The sequence below is a fragment of the Lissotriton helveticus genome, chromosome 1_1, assembly GCF_964261635.1.
Source record: "Lissotriton helveticus chromosome 1_1, aLisHel1.1, whole genome shotgun sequence".
NCBI lineage: Eukaryota > Metazoa > Chordata > Amphibia > Caudata > Salamandridae > Lissotriton > Lissotriton helveticus.
The window spans coordinates 1,042,593,641-1,042,613,853 of NC_136057.1; the positions used below are offsets into that span (position 1 = coordinate 1,042,593,641).

The window sequence follows — 20,213 nt, forward strand, 5'->3', positions numbered from 1 at the left end:
TGTCCAGTCCATATAAAGTTTTATACCAATGATGTATATGCTTCAGCCAAGGAATGTTCGATCGGCGATCAAGTTTGATATAATCTGTTATTACATCCTGCGTAAACTTGGTTTCCTCCTTTGCCCATATTGAGCGCCACAAGGATAGAGGACGAAGGGCAATTAGATCATTGATATAGTACATATCTAATTCCTTGTGTATTAGCTCCGTTGAAGCCGTAACTGGAACACTAATTAATCTTTTTAAAAACACATTCTCCCTCACCTGAATAGAATTGGTACACTGTACATCATACCCCCATATTCCAGCTCCATATATAGCTGAGGAGATGCATCTAGCATTAAAAAGGGTTAGCATTTCACGAATTCTGCGATCCCCTAATTTAGCAGCAAATCTAAAAATACAATTTGTATTCCGGGCCATTTTGAAAAGGACACTATTTTGTTCATTAATCCATTTCCCGAAAAGGTGATGCCTAAATAGCAAAAACTATTAACGGATTCTAATTTCTCTCCTTCTAGGTAAAAAGGTTTGTTTTTCCTAATGCTCTTACCACAAACCATGGTAACAGTCTTTCCTTTGTTAATTTTCAAGTTCCTGTTTTTAATAAAAATATGGAATTGGTCAATTAATTGCTGTAGTCCATTATGTGTCCTAGAAAGGAGGACCGCGTCGTCCGCGTATAAAAGGACAGGGACGGGGTTACCATTAATAGTTGGAGCATCAGATTTAATCAATTTAAAAAATGTATCCACATGATTAATAAAAAGTGAAAATAATAAAGGGGCAAGTACGCATCCTTGACGGATGCCTCTCTTAACTTCAAAGAAGGGGGTACACTCTCCATCTGTTCCGAACCTTACTTTGCTTGATAAATTACTATACAAGCGAGCTAATAGATGGATAATTTCAATAGGGGCGCCCATTGTTAGTAGTATGAGCCAGAGCAGTGCGTGTTCCACCAGATCGAACGCGGAACTCAAGTCGGCAAAGCATAGAAAAAGATTACCAGGTTTGCCTTTGGTATACTTGCCGACTATGAGTTCCAGGTTCACGCACTGCTCCATTGTTCCCAATCCCCTACGGAACCCATACTGCACTGGGGACAGAATGTTATTCTCCTCGACCCAGGCTTCCAATCTCACTAATAGGACTCGACTGAGGATTTTAACTGTCGAGTCCAAAAGAGAGATTGGACGATAATTCCTTGCCTCTGACCTGGATCCTTTTTTATAAAGGGGTATAATAATTGATTGGCCCCATGTCAGTGGTAAATTGTCTTCCACCGCAGCATTAAAGTAACGAGTTAGGATTGGGGCCCATAATGTTATTTCGTGCTTATAAAAATCCATGGGTACCCCATCGGGCCCAGGTGCTTTACCACCCTTACTATTTTTAATTGCATCTGTCACTTCATTTAAGGTTAAATACAACTGCATTTTCTTCCAATTAAAACATAAAATAGACCCATCAAATTTAAGATCTGAATTAAAAATCTCAGAGAAATGTGCAATCCATGCAAGACAGCTGACATGCGAACTGACCTCAGGGGTATTTTCATTCTTTAAGAATGGGCCATTAATCGTTTCCCAAAAGAGTTTATGGTTTTTAGTTACAGCGGCCATGTCAAATTTATTCCAGGCCTCGTCCTGTAGCTCCCTTTTCCTGTTTGACAGGGCCAGTTTATAATTAATACGTTCTTCACTGACTCTTTCTTTATTTCTAGGTTTAGTATTAAGTACACTTTTTAATTTTTCAGGGTCTCGGCACAATGTTTGTCGAACCACACAGTTTTATTTCTCTTAACCCTTCTGTTTCTTTTTAACAGGGAATTTTCAACTGTGCATGTAATTTTCATAAAATTGGAGAGAACCTCAGGCGCTATCACATTAGGTGCAAGACAGTATTCAACCTCTCTGGTACATTTACAAATAATATCCTTTGTTAGTTTATTAGGGTCAATCTTAATCCATTTGATTCTTGTACCATTTGGTCTTTCAGCAGAAATCCCGTGAACTGCTTTACTTTTCACAACGCTTTTTTGACCCCAACCCATTAACTCCCCAGAGATGCTGTTGTGATCACTCGCAGGCTGCTCTATTACCCAGACATTGGTGAAAATTGAACCACTGGACACCAAAATATGGTCAATATTAGTATGGGCATCTCTCCCCCTAAAAGTTGGACACATTTCATTATTATTATTTTTTGTGCAACCAAGCAATTCCAAATTAAACTTGGCTATTAATTTATTCAGTGCGCTGCCATAATTACTATGCGGGAAATGATTAACATAAACACTGTCACCCTCTACATAATCCTCGTGGTGACCACATATCCCCTTCCGGGCATATCTGCAGGCTTGGATGTTAAAATCACCTGACCACAGAATTACAAAATTATTCTTAGAGAGAGTGATTGCGGCTTCAATAGCGCGTTCAACATCTGGAACAATCATATCACGTTTAGGGCCCACGATATTATTATAAAAATTTACAACAATTAGATCCCTACCATAGCTATGTTTTAGGCGCATTATAGACGCATGCTGACAAACTATAGAATGCTCCCCAAGGGTAAATTCTGTCAATTTAGTTGAAACCAAAGTCAGTAGACCTCCCTTAGCTCTACCAGCTTTGGAAGCTACTGCTGCCACATTATAAGAGGTATAACCTTCAACTTCTATTAGTTCAGTATGCCATGTCTCTTGTAGGCAAATTATGTCATAACCACATATGATGAAATTATACCAAAATGGGGTACATAATTTGGAAGTAATTCCGGCTATATTCCAACTATTAAATACAAGGGAATCAGCATTTTTTGTCCCAGTACTTTCGAGGTGATTAGACAAGATTGAATCCTCTAATCTTACAGTCGGAGTAACATTAACATTATCATTGGTTACAGTTGGTTCATTATCTACAACATTGCCTATGCATAGTACAGTATGTGATGAAATTGATTGTGATTCAATTATATTATTTACACAACTTTCATCACCCAGCTCTTTCTCAAAAGGTAATGTATCACCTATTACAGTACTTCCAGAACTCGGTGTCAAAGATGGATCGCTCAGTCAATCATTCTCCTCAAGTGAGCTGAGCAGCTGGAATCTATTAGAAGTTGGGACCAGGAAGTTGTCATACAGGTTAGGCAGTAAGGGGGGACAAATAGATACAACATTAGGATATTTGATAAAGGCCGCTCTTGGATGCTGGAAGTTATGTGTAATGATTTGTCTTCCTGACTGGTTCCTATAAAAATAATCAAGTGGGAACAGTGTGATGTTATATTCGTGATTCGATGGCATAGGTGCATGTAAAATCGAATCTCTCGCCCATTCTGTAGTCCTAAAATTTATAATTATGCAGTCCCCGTCTATCTCCTTTTTATTAGGCCCTACCCAACCTACCCTCTGTGTAGTTATAATCTCTTCGGCGCCTCGTAGTGGGAACCCGCAATTTTTGACCAACCAATACAAGGTTTTATTTTTCAAGGTTTCTTGATTTTCGAATTGGTTAGGCAACAACTTGGGGACATTCGCAAGTATCGCTACAAATGGTCTGCAATCAGGTGGCAAATTGATAGTGGCTGGGATGACATTATCAATATGGCGCCTTGATACAGATAGGTTCTTGTAGGTGGGGGTGGGTTCATTGGTGTTTCTTTGGGCCCCATCTACTTTTTGCCCTCGTATTACCTTGGGAACAGTGGTTGTTGGCCTCTGCCTTCCACTTGTAGAGGGTACCGGATTTCCCTTCATAATGGGCACACTAGGAGTACGATTTACTGCACTTAATTTACCATTACTCTGATTCCCAGAATTTAAATTACTTCAATGAGATCTAACTTGTAAACCCAGTTGTTCTAGAACATCCAAGTTAGCTATTCCCAATTTCTCTAGGTTTTCTATTTTTTTACTTAGAATTTCCAGAGATTCCATCACTGGTGCAATGCAAACCCTTACCATTTTCTCGAGACATTCTTTAACTGCCTCGACATTGCTAGAAGCCTGCATTTCCAGTAATTTTATATCTTTTACATGCCTCCCTCCACTGTTCTGCTGCATCACACCTTCTCTTTCATTGGTTTCTAGGGTTTGTATAGCCCTCTTCTTTTTCCTTCTATATATTTTAGTCTATTTGTTTATTATTAACCTATTTCGACTTTGGGTTAATTTCCTTTTTAAGGGTACAGGCTCACAGTCAGTCTCACTACTTGACAGACTGATATCACTGATTTGTACAGTTGGAATGACAGAATTAGTAGCATAGCCATCCAAATCCCCATTAGTTACAGACACAATACTAGATATTAGGGGCTGTGGTAATGTGCTGGCTGATAGGTCAGGTGTTATAGACAATCTAGTCTCCCTAGTACAGGGCACAGTGGGATCTAAAAGTTGTGGTACATCAGATTGTATTAAGTCATACCTTGGCAAACCTGCGAATGATTCCAATAGAAGTGAATCATGTGACATTGTTGTCTCATTTGGAACGCTAACATGTGTATTATCAGTAAGTGATGTTTGATTTATTAAACACATACTAGCTGGTAGTGATAGTCTTCTTTCCGTACTTTCAATAGCGTTGACAACGACACCAATTGTCTGTTGCAGCATCCTATCGATTGCAGTTAAGGTGGGCAAAGGGGTTGGCGCCAAAGTTTGTTTTCTGGTAGTTGAGCGAGTGAGCATAGGTGTTTTTTTGACCGCCACCCTACTTTTACATTTGACCTCCATCAGGCCTGGTACCCACTATTTACTATATAAGTCACGGAGGAATTGAATACCTTCAATAAGTATGGAAAGGTAAATATCAGGGGGGTGGCCCGGCCCGGTCTCCTGCGGTCTCTGAGGGCCTCAGAGGGCCCGCCCTTTGCCCGGGCTTGGCCCGGCGCGTCCCGCGCGCGTCCTCGCGGGACGAGGGAGTGGGTGGGTCTTTATGCGCCTCCTGGCGCTGTGCTGTGATGGTGGGGGAGGCGTCCTGGAGAAGGGCTGATGGGGGCTGTAGTACTTGTCCTGCCCGACCGGCGGAGCCAAGCCCGGCCAGCCGGAGGCAGGTGTTGATAGAAGACAGCGGAGCTAAGCCCGGCCGCCCGACAGCCACGACCCACAGGCAACGCGCCTCAGCGGAGCACCAGGGACAGAGGTACGCTCGGCCGGCGCGTGCAGCTTTCCAACAGACCACCACCCGGTCCTCAGCAGTGGGTGGGTCTTTATGCGCCTCCTGGCGCTGTGCTGTGATGGTGGGGCAGGCGTCCTGGAGCAAGGGCTGATGGGGGCTGTAGTTCTTGTCCTGCCCGACCGGCGGAGCCAAGCCCGGCCAGCCGGAGGCAGGTGTTGATAGAAGACAGCGGAGCTAAGCCCGGCCGTCCGACAGCCACGACCCACAGGCAACGCGCCTCAGCGGAGCACCAGGGACAGAGGTACGCTCGGCCGGCGTATGCAGCTTTCCAACAGACCACCACCCGGTCCTCAGCAGTGGGTGGGTCTTTATGCGCCTCCTGGCGCTGTGCTGTGATGGTGGGGGAGGCGTCCTGGAGCAAGGGCTGATAGGGGCTGTAGTTCTTGTCCTGCCCGACCGGCGGAGCCAAGCCCGGCCAGCCGGAGGCAGGTGTTGATAGAAGACAGCGGAGCTAAGCCCGGCCGCCCGACAGCCACGACCCACAGGCAACGCGCCTCAGCGGAGCACCAGGGACAGAGGTACGCTCGGCCGGCGCGTGCAGCTTTCCAACAGACCACCACCCGGTCCTCAGCAGTGGGTGGGTCTTTATGCGCCTCCTGGCGCTGTGCTGTGATGGTGGGGGAGGCGTCCTGGAGCAAGGGCTGATGGGGGCTGTAGTTCTTGTCCTGCCCGACCGGCGGAGCCAAGCCCGGCCAGCCGGAGGCAGGTGTTGATAGAAGACAGCGGAGCTAAGCCCGGCCGCCCGACAGCCACGACCCACAGGCAACGCGCCTCAGCGGAGCACCAGGGACAGAGGTACGCTCGGCCGGAGCGTGCAGCTTTCCAACAGACCACCACCCGGGCTTCAGCAGTGGGTGGGTCTTTATGCGCCTCCTGGCGCTGTGCTGTGATGGTGGGGGAGGCGTCCTGGAGCAAGGGCTGATGGGGGCTGTAGTTCTTGTCCTGCCCGACCGGCGGAGCCAAGCCCGGCCAGCCGGAGGCAGGTGTTGATAGAAGACAGCGGAGCTAAGCCCGGCCGCCCGACAGCCACGACCCACAGGCAACGCGCCTCAGCGGAGCACCAGGGACAGAGGTACGCTCGGCCGGCGCGTGCAGCTTTCCAACAGACCACCACCTACATCGGATCTTTGGGTTCTCAATCTTGTAGAGAATGGGTATGCACTTCCTTTCCAGGAATTCCCTCCCAATTACCCTCCTTGCCAGGGTTATTGTTCGGAAGACCACCTGCTTCTCCTGCAGGAAGAAGTCCTGGCACTGTTCCGAAAAGGTGCGATAGAGGTGGTTCCAGAGCAGGAAAGGGGTCAGGGGTGCTACTCCCGGTATTTCCTGATCCCCAAGAAAGATGGCAGGCTTCGGCCAATCCTGGACCTCTGTGCGACTTCAAGATGGGAATATGAAAATACGCATCCTGCAAGTCGATCAACACCATCCAGTCTTCTTCCAGCAGCGCTTGAAGAACCTGTGCAAGAGTGAGCATTTTGAACCTTTACCTGAGGCAGGAAAAGTTCAAAATGCTCACTCTTGCACAGGTTCTTCAAGCGCTGCTGGAAGAAGACTGGATGGTGTCGATCGACTTGCAGGATGCGTATTTTCATATTCCCATCTTGAAGTCGCACAGAAAGTATCTCCGTTTCACGGTTGAGTCACAGCACTACCAGTTTGTGGTCCTTCCGTTTGGTCTTACTACTGCACCTCGTGTCTTCACCAAGGTGATGGCAGTGGTGGCAGCTCATCTCAGGAGATCGGGGATTCATGTGTTTCCGTATCTAGACGACTGGCTGATCAAAGCGGAGTCGCCGGAGAAGGTGCTCCATCATCTGCAAGAGACAACTCTGTTGTTGCACAGGTTGGGTTTTTCGATAAATGTACCCAAGTCTCACCTGGTGCCCTCACAGCGCAACCTGTTCATAGGTGCGGTACTGGACACTACTGTTTGTCGCGCATTCCCTCCTCCTCAAAGGATTCGCGACATACAGGAGATGATTCCTTTATTTTTCAATGGAGCGGTCGTTCCAGTCCTGAAGGTTCTTCGCCTGCTCGGTCTGATGGCTTCATGCATTCTGTTGGTCAACCATGCACGCTGGCACATGAGGGCACTCCAGTGGTGCCTCCGCAGGCAGTGGTATCAACACAACGGAGATCTCAGGGAGTCAGTGAAGATCTCCAGAGAAACTGCGGCGGATCTATCTTGGTGGAGTGTGGAAGGCAATCTGTCTCAAGGGAAGCCTTCCCAACTGCCTCCATCGGTGGCCACAGTGATATCGGATGCATCCACCCTAGGGTGGGGTGCTCATCTGGGGGATCTGGAGGTCAAAGGTCTTTGGTCTCCAGAGGAAAGGTTGCTTCACATCAATGACGTCAGCGGAGTCGCGTGCGATGCCGTGCCTCTGTGACGTCCGGATCCACGTCGGCGCGAAGCTACAAAAGAATTTCCGAACGTTGCTGACGCAAGGGGATATTCACAAAGTGAGGAATCCACAGGCAGATATAGTATCTACCAGAAAAAGCGTTACCGAAGGTAAGTAACTTGTTCCTCACTGCCATAAGGTATCCCGGCGCACCCTTAAGGCAGGGAGAAGATCATGGACTTCAAAAGAGAGGATCAGCTGGATTATCACGATGCCTTGAGGAGCACCAGTCTTCCTCTCGTCCCAAAGAGATAGATCGCGTGAGAAACATTAAAAACATGGTTCCGGTTGAAATTGAGTAGTATGACATAGAGAAAAATACTGGTATGTTCGCCCTCAATGTCTAAACACACCTGACGTTAGACGTCGAGAGTCGCATTGCCGGCAAGGAGATACCCTCAGTCGATGTTGAGACATTCCTCTGCACCGAGACAAACATCGCCGGCCTGACAGATATTGCCGGTGAAGTCTCATGGCATGACGTCGAGGTAAACATCACGGTTGATGATCCTGCTGACGTCTGCAAGGCATCTGCAGACGTCGAACATTGTGGAGAAAGCCCCTTCTACGTTGAAAGAGAAGCATTTATAGACGTCGAGAGACAGACAGACACCTTTCCTTGTTGGGGAAAGGCCTCAAACCGCATCAGTTGAGGTCCAATGTGTCTCATTGGACTTGGTGGAATCTAGACCTCTATCTCCTGCTAGATCCAAGGCACAGTTACCTGTAAATGTCTCACCAAGGTGGTTGGAAAGTCTGATGAAAAGACCTGTGCCTCTGACATCTGACTCTGCGTATTCACAAACATACTCTCCTTCAGGAGTCACCCCACATATGCATCTCTGAAATAAACAGCTTCTCCAAGGTTTTCTTCTGGCACACCATTGGTACCTCCTACGTTCCTCCAAAAGTCACACCATGTAGGAGTACGCAGCCATCATCTATGGTTCGCAGTAACCATTTTGTGCTCACTGGGACTAGGAGGCTGGTACCGGGAACAGCAGGGACTCCTCAAAGCTCACTTCTGAGGGGTGGAATCATACCTCCCACACCGGTTACCGGGGTGGGGGTATGATACCAACATGTTTGACACCAAACACGACAGGGTTATGTTTCAGCTGTTTTAGAGTTGGTCATTATGCCACGCTATATGTCGTAAATGGCTGCCTCACTGAAAACCCAGGAGAAAGGACTCCTTAGGCTGCAGGGGTGTTCTGCTGATGCAGTGGCACCCTCTCACTTAGAACCAAGCACCTTGCCCTTCAGGATTGTAAAGGCCTGCTAGAAGGGTGACTTATAGGTTGTAAGTGCAGTGACCCTTATATATAGTAAACCTATATCTTAAGTGGTGCATGCACCAACTTACACAGGCTGAAATGGTAGGCCTGTAGTTCCCTTTTGCATGGCCTCTCTTGGGTGGCATAATACACGCTTCAGCCCACGGCAGGCCTCTGGGGTACCTAATTCCTGGGTACATTGGTACCACATACTATGGACTGAGAAGCATACCCCAGTATCTAATCTGGAATGTACCTAAGTACATATAACAGTTTCGGGAGGAAGCAGATAGACTGGGGTTCTGATTAGCAGGATCCCAGTCAGACTAGTCAAAAACAGTATCATATTTAGCAAAAAGTGGGAGAACCGTAAGAAGTAGATCCTACTTTCCTACACCCACATATTACTTATAAGTCTTGTGAGGATTTATAGATAGATCGATCATGTGCACACTCTTGGAGGCTCAATCGCCAGTATAATTCTGTGTTGAGGATCTCAATAGGCAGGCCAGGTTTAACAAAACAAATGGCCTTTCACTTTATTCCTTGCCTGCCCTTCAGGAAGTACTGTAGAGTAAATACTATTTGCATGTATTAAGAGAAAGCATCTATGCATCCTGCTGGCAGTCTCGCCTGTCAGTTCCATTCATAGATGTGAAATTAACCTTTCTTACCTTAGTCTTAAACATCTAAATTATTCTGAAATTCATTTATTAAAATGCTACACCCATCGGTCATTATTATCACATCTGCTTTGGTGTGTAAATCTTGTACTATAATTAAATTTCCTAATTCTTGTTTCAAACATATATATATATATATATAGTCAAACATTTTGTTATATCCCCTACCCCTGAAATAGTGAGGAGTCAGCAGTACCATCAAACATTGACTGAACAACACAAATAAGTGTGTGCTCTCTCCCCATATACTTGATGCGTCTCACTAACATTTGATTTACCATAGAATTTGTTTATTTAACATCCCTGTGGCCCTGAATTTGAATTGGTTGGTGTTTTCTGACCCCTGTGGAAACCCCTCTTTGTGAAGGGGATGATGTTCCTTGTTGAGTGGTATTCATTGCACCTGCATTAAATACCTCGCTCTTTGTATAATGTCAGCAGGTCAAACCTGTAAGAATTTAACAGGGGAAACGGAACACTATTTACCTTAACATGAAGGTTTTGGTGTTACAAGATGGAGTAATAGGACGCTAGTAGACTGTGAGCCTCACGGCGGGCATTAACTACACACTGTCGCTGTGCCCCAAAAGATATTGTTTGATTTGGCAGGATCGGTTGGACATTTCATCTTTGGGTGGTGCAAATTTCTACACTGTTTGTGTATATCTGTATGGCTTTCATTCTGTGCATTTATTTTCGTTATCCAATCTTGTCATTAGAGTTAGTTTGAGCTCCATTGCACCACTGCATAGTCCAGAGTCTTCGTGAACATATTGTATTATATAACATTGTCATCATGTTAACTGTTCAAATAATCTCCTAGAAATCACTATTAACATATTGTTTGGGATAGCATCTCAGGCTGAAAGTTGCTAGTCTTGTCTTCTTTGCCTATCATCATTTTATGTGTGGAACATTCTCCTTATGCAAATCATAGTACTTCTTTTATGGAATACAGAACTGACTAATAATCGGTTATTAACTGGTATCTGTGTTTGTGTTCTCGGTATCTATCTTCATATGAGTTTCTTGTAAAAGGTCTTGTCTGCTGGGTCCCGTTACCTTAAGCGAACCAAGTGCTCAAAAGAAGTACTTGGCTATTCAGTGTGAGTGCAATGGTATTGTGGTCCAATGGGATTTCTGGTATTGGACACTTAACTGTAAAAATCGGTGGCCAGTAATCCCAGACTGATTTCCCGTCGAGAACATTTTCTCACAAATCTGTGTTTAGTTTTTGTGTGCGAAGCTACTTTAAGGTAGTTAGGCGAGACCAATGCCCACTCCACTGATCAGTCTGTTAATAAGTATCTGTTTTACTGGGCACTTGTTGAGATCGGAAGTACTAAAAGTGTGCTGTAATATGTGCCAGGAAACATTGTGGTGGGAGTAAAAGGAAGGCAATGTCTAACAGTTCCATTTACCATTTCAGGCCAACGATTACACAGTTGAGATAGCCCAGAAACCAGGATTACATGAAGCTGTGGATACAATGGCCCTCCGACTCCTGAGCCAACAGCGGGCCCACGAAAGATTCAAGACGTACACAGCACCTTCCATTTCAGATCACTGACAAAGACTGCGTTGCATACCCTCAAGACATACAAACATCCCTGATAGCACGAAGTGCTAAGCCAAGGTCTCCCTCATGATGGAGGTGATGGTGGCCCAATCCTGTACATATACGGCTACTTTTTAAAGTTTTCTACAAATTGTATAGTATTTTCTTTCCCTGCCCTTTCTATGACATCAACCTAGTTCTTTGTTTAAAAAAGAGGTATAATTGTATAATAAGAGAATACTTTTTTCTTTTTGAGATCTTCTCTTCGCTTTTAAAGACCAGTGGAAAGACTTGTCCATATTTTAGCGGCCCTCACTTTTAATAATGCTTTGGATTCAAATGTCGCTCTATCTATAAATTTTTTCATCTGCTGGGCAGCTGTTTTCTGCTCTCTTCATAGCGAGACGTTGTCTGGCGTCAGGAGATTAAATGTACTGGACACAGCAGAGGTCCAATTGGGGTTCCACTGTGGTTTCTGACAAACATATGAACTATGTGCATGAATATCAAACCGCTTTCCAGGATGCTTTCTACAGCTGGGCACACCCTTAGCTACATTAAATGAAATACCATATTTAATAGAGCGCACAGCTACTCAAACTAGAGTGTCCTGGCCCAATAGATCTACTTCCAGTGCGGACAACGCGTATTTCGGGCACAATGGCCAGGTTCGCATTGGAAGAGCGTAGGGGGTCTAAATGTAGAGTAATGGTTTACTCGTTCGATTAAATAGCCAGCTCCACCCTTGTGGAATGATTTAATGAAGATGGTCATAGCTTTAAAGTTTATTTGCTCTTTTATGTAGATTGACACTGAGTCAATCTTCTCACTCTTTGTGCATTTAAAATATGTGATTTTTCAAAAGAGGCCAAGAACATGTAGCGTTGACTTTCTAGCTGTTCTGAATTCGAGATCTTCTGTTATGGTGTTGAAGTTGCCCTTTTCATGGTGTACTTCATTTGTGCAGGTCACAACAGCAAATTGTGCTGGAGCAGAGAGCAGTAATACAGAATGGGATGGGCATCACGCTGCATACAAATGATTATGCAGTAAACAGAGTCGTGCCTTGAGTGCTTGAGTGAGTGGTAAGTCAGCAGAACAGGAGTACAGTGAGGAATTGTGCAGAATGAAAAGAGAATTCATCCTGATTACAGAGTAATTCAACTTGATGAGGGTAGAGATGAAGGGGGCGGAGTGGTCACAAAGATTTTGACTGCGAACCATAAGATCGCTCCTCAGACAGAGATGGATTGTATAGACTGGAGAGAATAGCACTTTACAAGTGTGCACCTTAAACAAGTGAATTCCCCAAAGACAGAGTCATTTGGCAGACTGAATGGGATCATCTCTTGGGAACAGAATGATTTATCAAAAGAGATAGAGATTAATTGGTGGAAAAAGCAGGGTGATCCCTCGCTGAAATTGATTTACAGCATGATTGATTCCTCTGTGGAAGAAGATATTTGACTCAAGGGACCAAGTCACTCTAAGGGCCTCAATATCTTCATAAGCCAATGCCTTAGGCAAGTTTGGGAAGACACCTTTGAGTAAGGCAGATAGTTAGAAGTCTCATAAGCTGCTCTGGTAATGGCCAATACCTGTGTTCCAGGTTGGTACTGAGCAGCTTTATCAGTCTTTTCACCACCTGTTGAAAAGAGCTGTCTTTACCTCAGTACCAGAAAAATTAGCGTTTGATGGCACAGGCCCATGACGAAGTTAAGAAGTATGGTAAATAAAAGTAAGAAATTGACATTTGAAGTGGATAGAGAAACACCAACAGATATGGTATGAACTTGAAACTCTGGTCTAGTCAAGAAAGATACGGATGACTCATGGGCACGTCACATGGTACTGCTTTTGTATAATCTAGTTAGCGATAGCAGATCCTAGGTTGAAACCCCTAATGGGTCATTTAGTGGATCGAGGAAAGCTTTCTTCATCTGCAACTATACTGAATTGCACAGAACAATAAACTTACTCAAATTGAGCTATAAGAAGAGAAATGTCATCTTGGTTACAGTGAGCATTTTATATATTCAGTTGTTTGCCTACTAATCCCTTCCAATGCAGTTTAGCATTTGCTTGAACAATTATGATCTTGGTGTCTCCTTTGCCAAAGGGCATACTACCCAGTCCTTATTCGTTCAACCCTCCATCCATGGTGCTGCCCCTTTTGAATGAATACTTTTATTGGTGCACATCAGATGTTCATCCATCTCAGGGAGAGCTGGGTGAATGCCAGCATTCCCTTCCACCTGATCATATGTATCTGCAGTACTATGAAATAACTCTCTACTCTTGCCTCCAAGGGCTGTCGTCCACCCTCTACCTCCTGTGAATGCAGTGCTTAGCTGACATGAGATGAAAGTTCCAAATTGCAGCATCATTGCTTTCCAGGTCCCTTTTGTCTTGACTATCACTGACCATAAATGGCATGGATTACCACGAATTGGACCCTCCCACCTCAAAATTGGCATACAGGGATGAGAGTTCTAGCTGCACTTCCCCAGGTCTTGAGAATGTGTCCTTAGAGAATATATGTCGTGGACTCAAGTCCCCAGGAAGTCTCCTGTGACAGTTCCCCCCAAGGGTTGCAGTCCTCCAACGTCTCAGAGATGCCCTGCGGCAATGCACATTGTGGGCTGCTGTCCTCAGGAGTGCATCACCTGCTCACATCACTAGCTGTTCTACAAACCAGACACTAAAAACGTTCCTGTTCCTGAGAAAGACCTCTCCCTAATATGACCGCTCTGAAACACAAGCGGAACCTCTTTGAGCAAGTCAGGGGCAGAGTGGTAGTGCATAGTCCTTCTGGCGCCCGCATTTCCTCTAAGAGTGCAATCAGCATTTTTATGAGCAACCTCGCAGAAAAGTGTTGTTAATAATTTGTTGTTATTGATTTTGGGCCGTTTTTCTCCTCTTCTAAAAGCATAATCTATATTCCCAAGTGTACATATTTTATGGAATAATTGTCCTGGTCTTGACCAGAGGAAGGAGCGGTTTCAGCTCTGCAACTAGTGGTTTGATAATGCTATTCTGTGGATGTGTGCGACCGCATCAGTGTGTGCATCCAGGATCTGCTCCCCAACTACCCTGTAATGTTGGTGGATAAAATGCTTATCTAGTGCTTTAGCTATATTAACATATGTAAGGCATGTCTTCTTCAGATCATGTAAGTGGGCTTTTTTTAATTGTTATTTCTGGATATTGTTCTTTCTTGCCACATTGCTATTTATCATAATAAATACTCTATGGTGCTCCTTTCCCAGTATATTGAGGACATGCCCCCTCATCCGGCATTGCTTTATCCTTTGTGCTACTGCTCAAGTAATGTCCTGTTATATTGGCTGCATCACCTGCGCAACAGTTTTTTGCATCCTATACAAATTTACATTTTGCTGTCCCCTGCAGTGCCGCCATATTTTATTCATCTACTCTAGAAGAAAGCTACATGTTGCATTATGTGGTCACCTAGTAATGGGACATGCACAATACATATTGAATCATCTCTGGGTGGCTAAAAGTGACACCGAGACTCAAGGGGTGAGCTTGGAAAATAAATCGGAGCTTGGTGGACAACGAAGGAAAATAATTATGTGCTAAACAGTATCTACTGACATGCTCAAAATGCACCTACCAAATCAACTTCAAAGACCAAATAAATAAATGTACTATAAAATAATATAGTATATACTATCAGAAACATTCTTATCATACTAAAAAGCAATGAGACCAAATTAAGTCTCATAACAACTCATTAAACTGAGTGTGTGATCTCTTTTCTTTCCAAGTGATAGTGCTGCCAAGCATTGTTGCCAGAGATTGTAAATGTTGTCCATGCTTTCTTTAGAAGCTGTTAAATCCCTGACTTGCATATGCAGGTATAGATTACCCCATCATTAGGCCTCATGTTTAATAACTTTCAGCAAATTTCCAAAATAGTGTTGCTACTGAAATTAATGGCGAAGACTGCCAACGCCCCCCAACAACCCTGTAGCCGTTCTTGGGGTGATATGTGTTTTTGGAAGATTGGCATTCGAAAAAAAGGCCAAAAGGTGGTTACTGACACGCCTTTATTTATATAAGGTCATCTGCAACATCCTAGACTTGTTTAATTTATCTGTAGTATTAGTAGTCATGACCACTCGCTTTTACTCTCTCTGATCAGGGAAGTGGTGTAGTGTTAAATCTGAATATAGTTTTGTTTTGTTCCATTTCTTAGTTACAGGGTATTGTGAGTGGAATAAGTTATCTGATCTGGCTCGTATGAAATGCAGTGTCGCACATTGTCTCTAGTTTTTAGATGTGCACTTAATTTCATCATCTGTTGTGTAACCTCACAACTTTGCCAAATAGAACTCGGTTGTTTTTAGGCTTGCCAGTAGCTTGAGGTTTGGCCACCGTCAAAATCCAGACATTTTTGCAGCAATTGAAAAGTGAATAATAAATATCGAAATTGTAAGATATTTATGATAGAATCTTTTGGTAAACTTGAAAAAGAAAACAGTTTGTTTGAAGGCAGATTTTCATTGCTGCTAAAAAAACATCTGTATAAGGCATTTTTCCATACTTTCTTATGTTAAGCAATTGTCATTGCATTGCTCTTGTGGCTTTGTCCAGTTATGTACATACCAGTGTTGCATATGACTGATATTAGCTGAGAAGCATACAGCCATAATTGTCACAGCTGTTATTGGATCAGCAATTGACTACCACAGTGTTCTGTGGGCCCTGTAATAGAGAAGAATCGTTGAAACCTTTAAATTCTGCAGCTGTCAAAACCGAAGTAAAGAACCTCACCATGACTCATTTCACCAGATCCTGGTGAATCGAGTCATGGTGATTATTACACTTAATCCAAGTCAATGATACTCTAAGGTTTGAGACCCTTGCAAATACTCCTAAAACTGTGCATGGTAAATCTCCAGGTTAATTCAAGCAGGTGTTGGAGCCGAATCCTTCAACCTGAAATCTTAAGAATAAACCAGAAGAACCTACCAGATAATGATCCTTCTTGAGACTAGAGCAGAAGGAAAATATTTTGTGTTTCTTGCGGCCAAATGCTCGAATGAACAAATAAGAGCTCAGCAAAATCTGCCAAAATTCAGTCTCTGAATCACAATACTCGGATTCTGATTTATCCGCTCATTGTGTCTTATGAGCATTCAGGTGCCATTTGAGGGTTTCTAGCACTGGATCAAAGTTCTATGATAAGGAATCTAGGGAGTGTTGGCATACAGTAGCAGTTAAATTAAATGTTAATTTGTGTAAATACCGGAATTATTTAATAATGGCAGAAATTAATGATGCCTAATAATGTTGCTAGTCAGAAATTAGGTTTGCTGTTGAGGTGAACCCATTGCATCCCAAGCAAACCTGTTAAGTGAAAACAAGAAGAGACCTAAATTGCCCTTTTCAGGGAGCTTCCAGAAAGTGATGTGCAGTTGTTCATTCTAGAGTTCATATTATCTTTTTTTGTAGGCAGTGGTGTACTACTCAGATGTTGATCTGCTTCCCATAGACAATTTAAATGAATACAATTAATAATGATATAAGCTACGGCTGACATATTTCACGTTTTCACCAACAATACCATGGAGCATTTTTTAGGAATCTGCAATGCTTGCAGAAAAGCCAATAAAAATACTTGGCATAAACAGTATTCTGTGTTGAATTCTATTTTCTATAAACTGAATTTTATTGATTTTTGAAGCAATGAACAACCCACAACATTTCCTCAGGCGCCAGGACGGTATGATAGCCTTGAATGTACACCATCACATTCCACCGGGCATATACTTCAAAACATTCCACAATACTTCATACATCCACTTCCCCCATACCTTCGCATGCTTTTGGGTTGTATACAGCCTTCCCTTGCTTCGCGTGCCAATCCATTGCCTGATTCCAGGGAGCTATCAAAGAAGGGAAGTCCAACCTTCACCATATAGTGATATCTGTTTTTGCCAACACCACCCAAATCCACACCATCTTATCGCCACTAGCCTCTCGCGCACACACACGCCCTCCGGGACTCCCAATAGCCTGACCATGGACACAACACACCACTCACATCAACAAACCGCTGCTATTCAAGGGCTGATCATATTCTTACTCCAACTTATTTAAAACACCAATCACACCGCCAGTCAGCCGTTCATCTGCTACCTTCTTATACAAACCCTTCTTGCAAAACACATACTACCAGCTGTCATTGGATTAGTGCCTTGAACATCTGCTACTACCGTCACAAGCTCAATATGGAAACAAATATAGGTTGTGATTTGACTTCCTGTTCATGTCCAACTCACCCACAGTCTAATACTGCGAGGGTGCTAGGTGCATCTTTAGTAAAACCTCAACGTGGAAGCCTGATTTGGCTCACAGACTTTTCTTTCACGTGCATTAAGCACACTAAATCCAACTCCTTCCAGTGTGCAGAAGTAAGTGGGGAGGGTGTCTGATGATGCATTTCTAGCCCATTACCCAGTGTCAGCAAATCTAACTTTGAAAATGAGTATAAACATTCTGGGGCAGACTATACTAACGGCCTGATTTCAGCAGATTGGGTTACTCCATCCCAAACGTGACCGATATTCCCCTGCTGAATTATAACTGCATTAAATCCTATGCCGCATGTAATTCGGCGGACGGGATATTGGTCATGTTTATGATGGAGTATCCCATCTGCCAAAATCTAAATCGGGTACTAAATTCCCTAAAGGGCACTTCTGAAAATAATCCGGACTTTAGGGTGTGGCGAACAGTCAAAATATGATGTATGTCCTGTTGACCATTATGAACAGTTCACTCACTGAAATTCACTTTTAATACTGTGGACATAACTTCCACCACATTTTTGATTGAAGATGAAGATGGAAAGCATAGAAAAGCAAGACTAATGTGTACCTCTTTACTGGAGTCAGTAAATACATGGTGGCTCAAATGTGATTTAGAAATAAAGAGTCTTGGATAAGAGTTCTTCTTTCAAAATGGGATGGACTCCTTGCCAAGACTCCACACATAATGGCCAATGGAAGGTAATGTATCCAGGACCAGTCAAGTCATTTGAGCAAATAGTAACTCCTCACCTATGTGCTCCACAGTCAGTTTCCCAGACTTCACTTTTATGTGGTACAAAGGGAAGCATTGTGGCAAACACAGGCCAGGGTGACATGGGCACTGGGGACAATAATATCTACTCTTCTGCATCTCTCCTTGGTGAGCACAAACTCTGCATCCCGATATTGGTGACTCTTGCTCTGCTGCAGGAATGCAGTTAGCAAAGTGCCAATCCTGCAGCATTGAAATGTCCTCTACAACAGAAAAATTAGAGGCTACTGCTTCTGCAGCAGTAACGCTTTCAGTAACGGACAACTGAAAGTCAAAGAAGGACCACAGTCATCCGATAGACAATATGCACATTGTATGTTGCCAACCAAATCTGGTGAATAGCTAATTTCTTCTATCATGTGTGAGTTTTACGATTCACATTATATGGTGGAAGAACTTGGTTGTCTTTAATCCACTCCACCCACGTATTGTTGTAATCAGGTATATAGGTGGAGTTCTGCCATGTCCGCAAACTGTGACGGTAAAGTTGCTTTCATTGTGAACTGTAGTAAGGACATGTACTTCCCAACTGTCTGGGAACTTGACAGCGAACACTTTGTCGCAACACACGGCTCTGCCCTCTTTGGAGCTTCTTGCAAACAAGCTCCTGAGGAAATTCTTTGAGGTGCTTTCTAATAGTACCGCAAGCCACAGTGCCAGTTTGTACAGTTCACTAAACAACTGGACTCCTGAGTGAAAGTTATCTACATAAAGGTTATGGCCTTTTTAAAAGAGACATTGGTCAAGCTCCTATACGTTATCACTACTGTGGAATGACAACCTACACCATATATTGCGGAGTCCTTCCCTGTGTACTCCCAGGCTGTACACCTAACCAGTTTCGAACAACATGTACATCTTGATGCCATAACAAGCTCTTTCAAGAGGTACATACTGCCTGAACAGCAGTTGTCCGTTGTACAATATCAAAAACTCATCAACTGCTACATTCGTTCCAAGAGTATAAATCTCTGAAAACTTGGCAGGCAAATGTTCATCGCACAGTGCAACGTGAGCGAAGGAGGATAACCCTGGATATTTGTCTATTTGTAGCCTATTAAAATGTATTACACAAGCACAGGCTTCATGGGAGCTTCAAAAACAGACTAGATGTCTGTCAGACTGCACAAGGCCCAGGTTCTCGCAGGAACAAACCTCTTGATATACAAGACTTATGGTAGGAGCATTTGAAAGTATTATTAACGCATAGAGGCATTTCGAACAAGCATTACACATGGCCTCTGGCGGGAGCTTTCAATATTAGAACCAGACACGTTTGGTAACTGAATGAACAGAGGCAGCACTAAAAATAAAACCGTAGGATCTGTTACCATGAATACGCATTCCAAAAGATGAGTGGTCCACATAAAACATGACAATTAACACACACATCAAAAAAGAATTGTACAAAATAACTACCAATGTCTGTGAAACAAATATTCTTCTGTACTATGTATTTAATATCTCTTTCCCTTGATAAGAGTGTGACAATAGGATGACACCATGCTACAGATTCGCATGACACTTGAGAGATCCAGAATAAGGGTAAGTGGAGAGTGTTCATGAACTGCCTGTAAAACACTTAAGAACTAAGCATGAGTTTTGCATGAGAAAAGTCTTAGTATAAAATATGTATTATCATTTTTAACATCCCTCCCGTCCATTATTCACTTTATGTAAAGAATGAAATAACAGAGATCGCGAACCTGTAATACTGTTATACGACAATACCATCACCCGGCATCTTTTGATCACTTTTTAATTGAAGGGAGGTGTATGAATTAACAGAGATCGCGAACCTGTAATACTGTTATACGACAATACCATCACCCGGCATCTTTTGATCACTTTTTAATTGAAGAGAGGTGTCCCTTTACACGAATATGGACTATGGAATCACTACACGTCCTTACTAAGTTTAGACTAGGACCACAGATTATACGCAAATATGACATAATACTATTTGGGTCCACCTCTAAACCTC

The 20,213-nt window shown here is 43.5% G+C and overlaps 1 protein-coding gene across 1 annotated transcript in view; it reads left to right on the forward strand.

Moving 5' to 3' along the window:
• NCAPH2 (non-SMC condensin II complex subunit H2) overlaps positions 1 to 16,778 on the forward strand; it is a 391,747-nt gene extending 374,969 nt beyond the window's left edge. Inside the window, exon 21 of the mRNA XM_078677885.1 lies at positions 10,988 to 16,778. Within this exon, the coding sequence (XP_078534011.1) occupies positions 10,988 to 11,128 (141 nt within the window). The 3' untranslated portion in view covers positions 11,129 to 16,778. The remainder of the gene's footprint in view (positions 1 to 10,987) is intronic.
• The last annotated feature ends 3,435 nt before the right edge of the window (positions 16,779 to 20,213 follow it).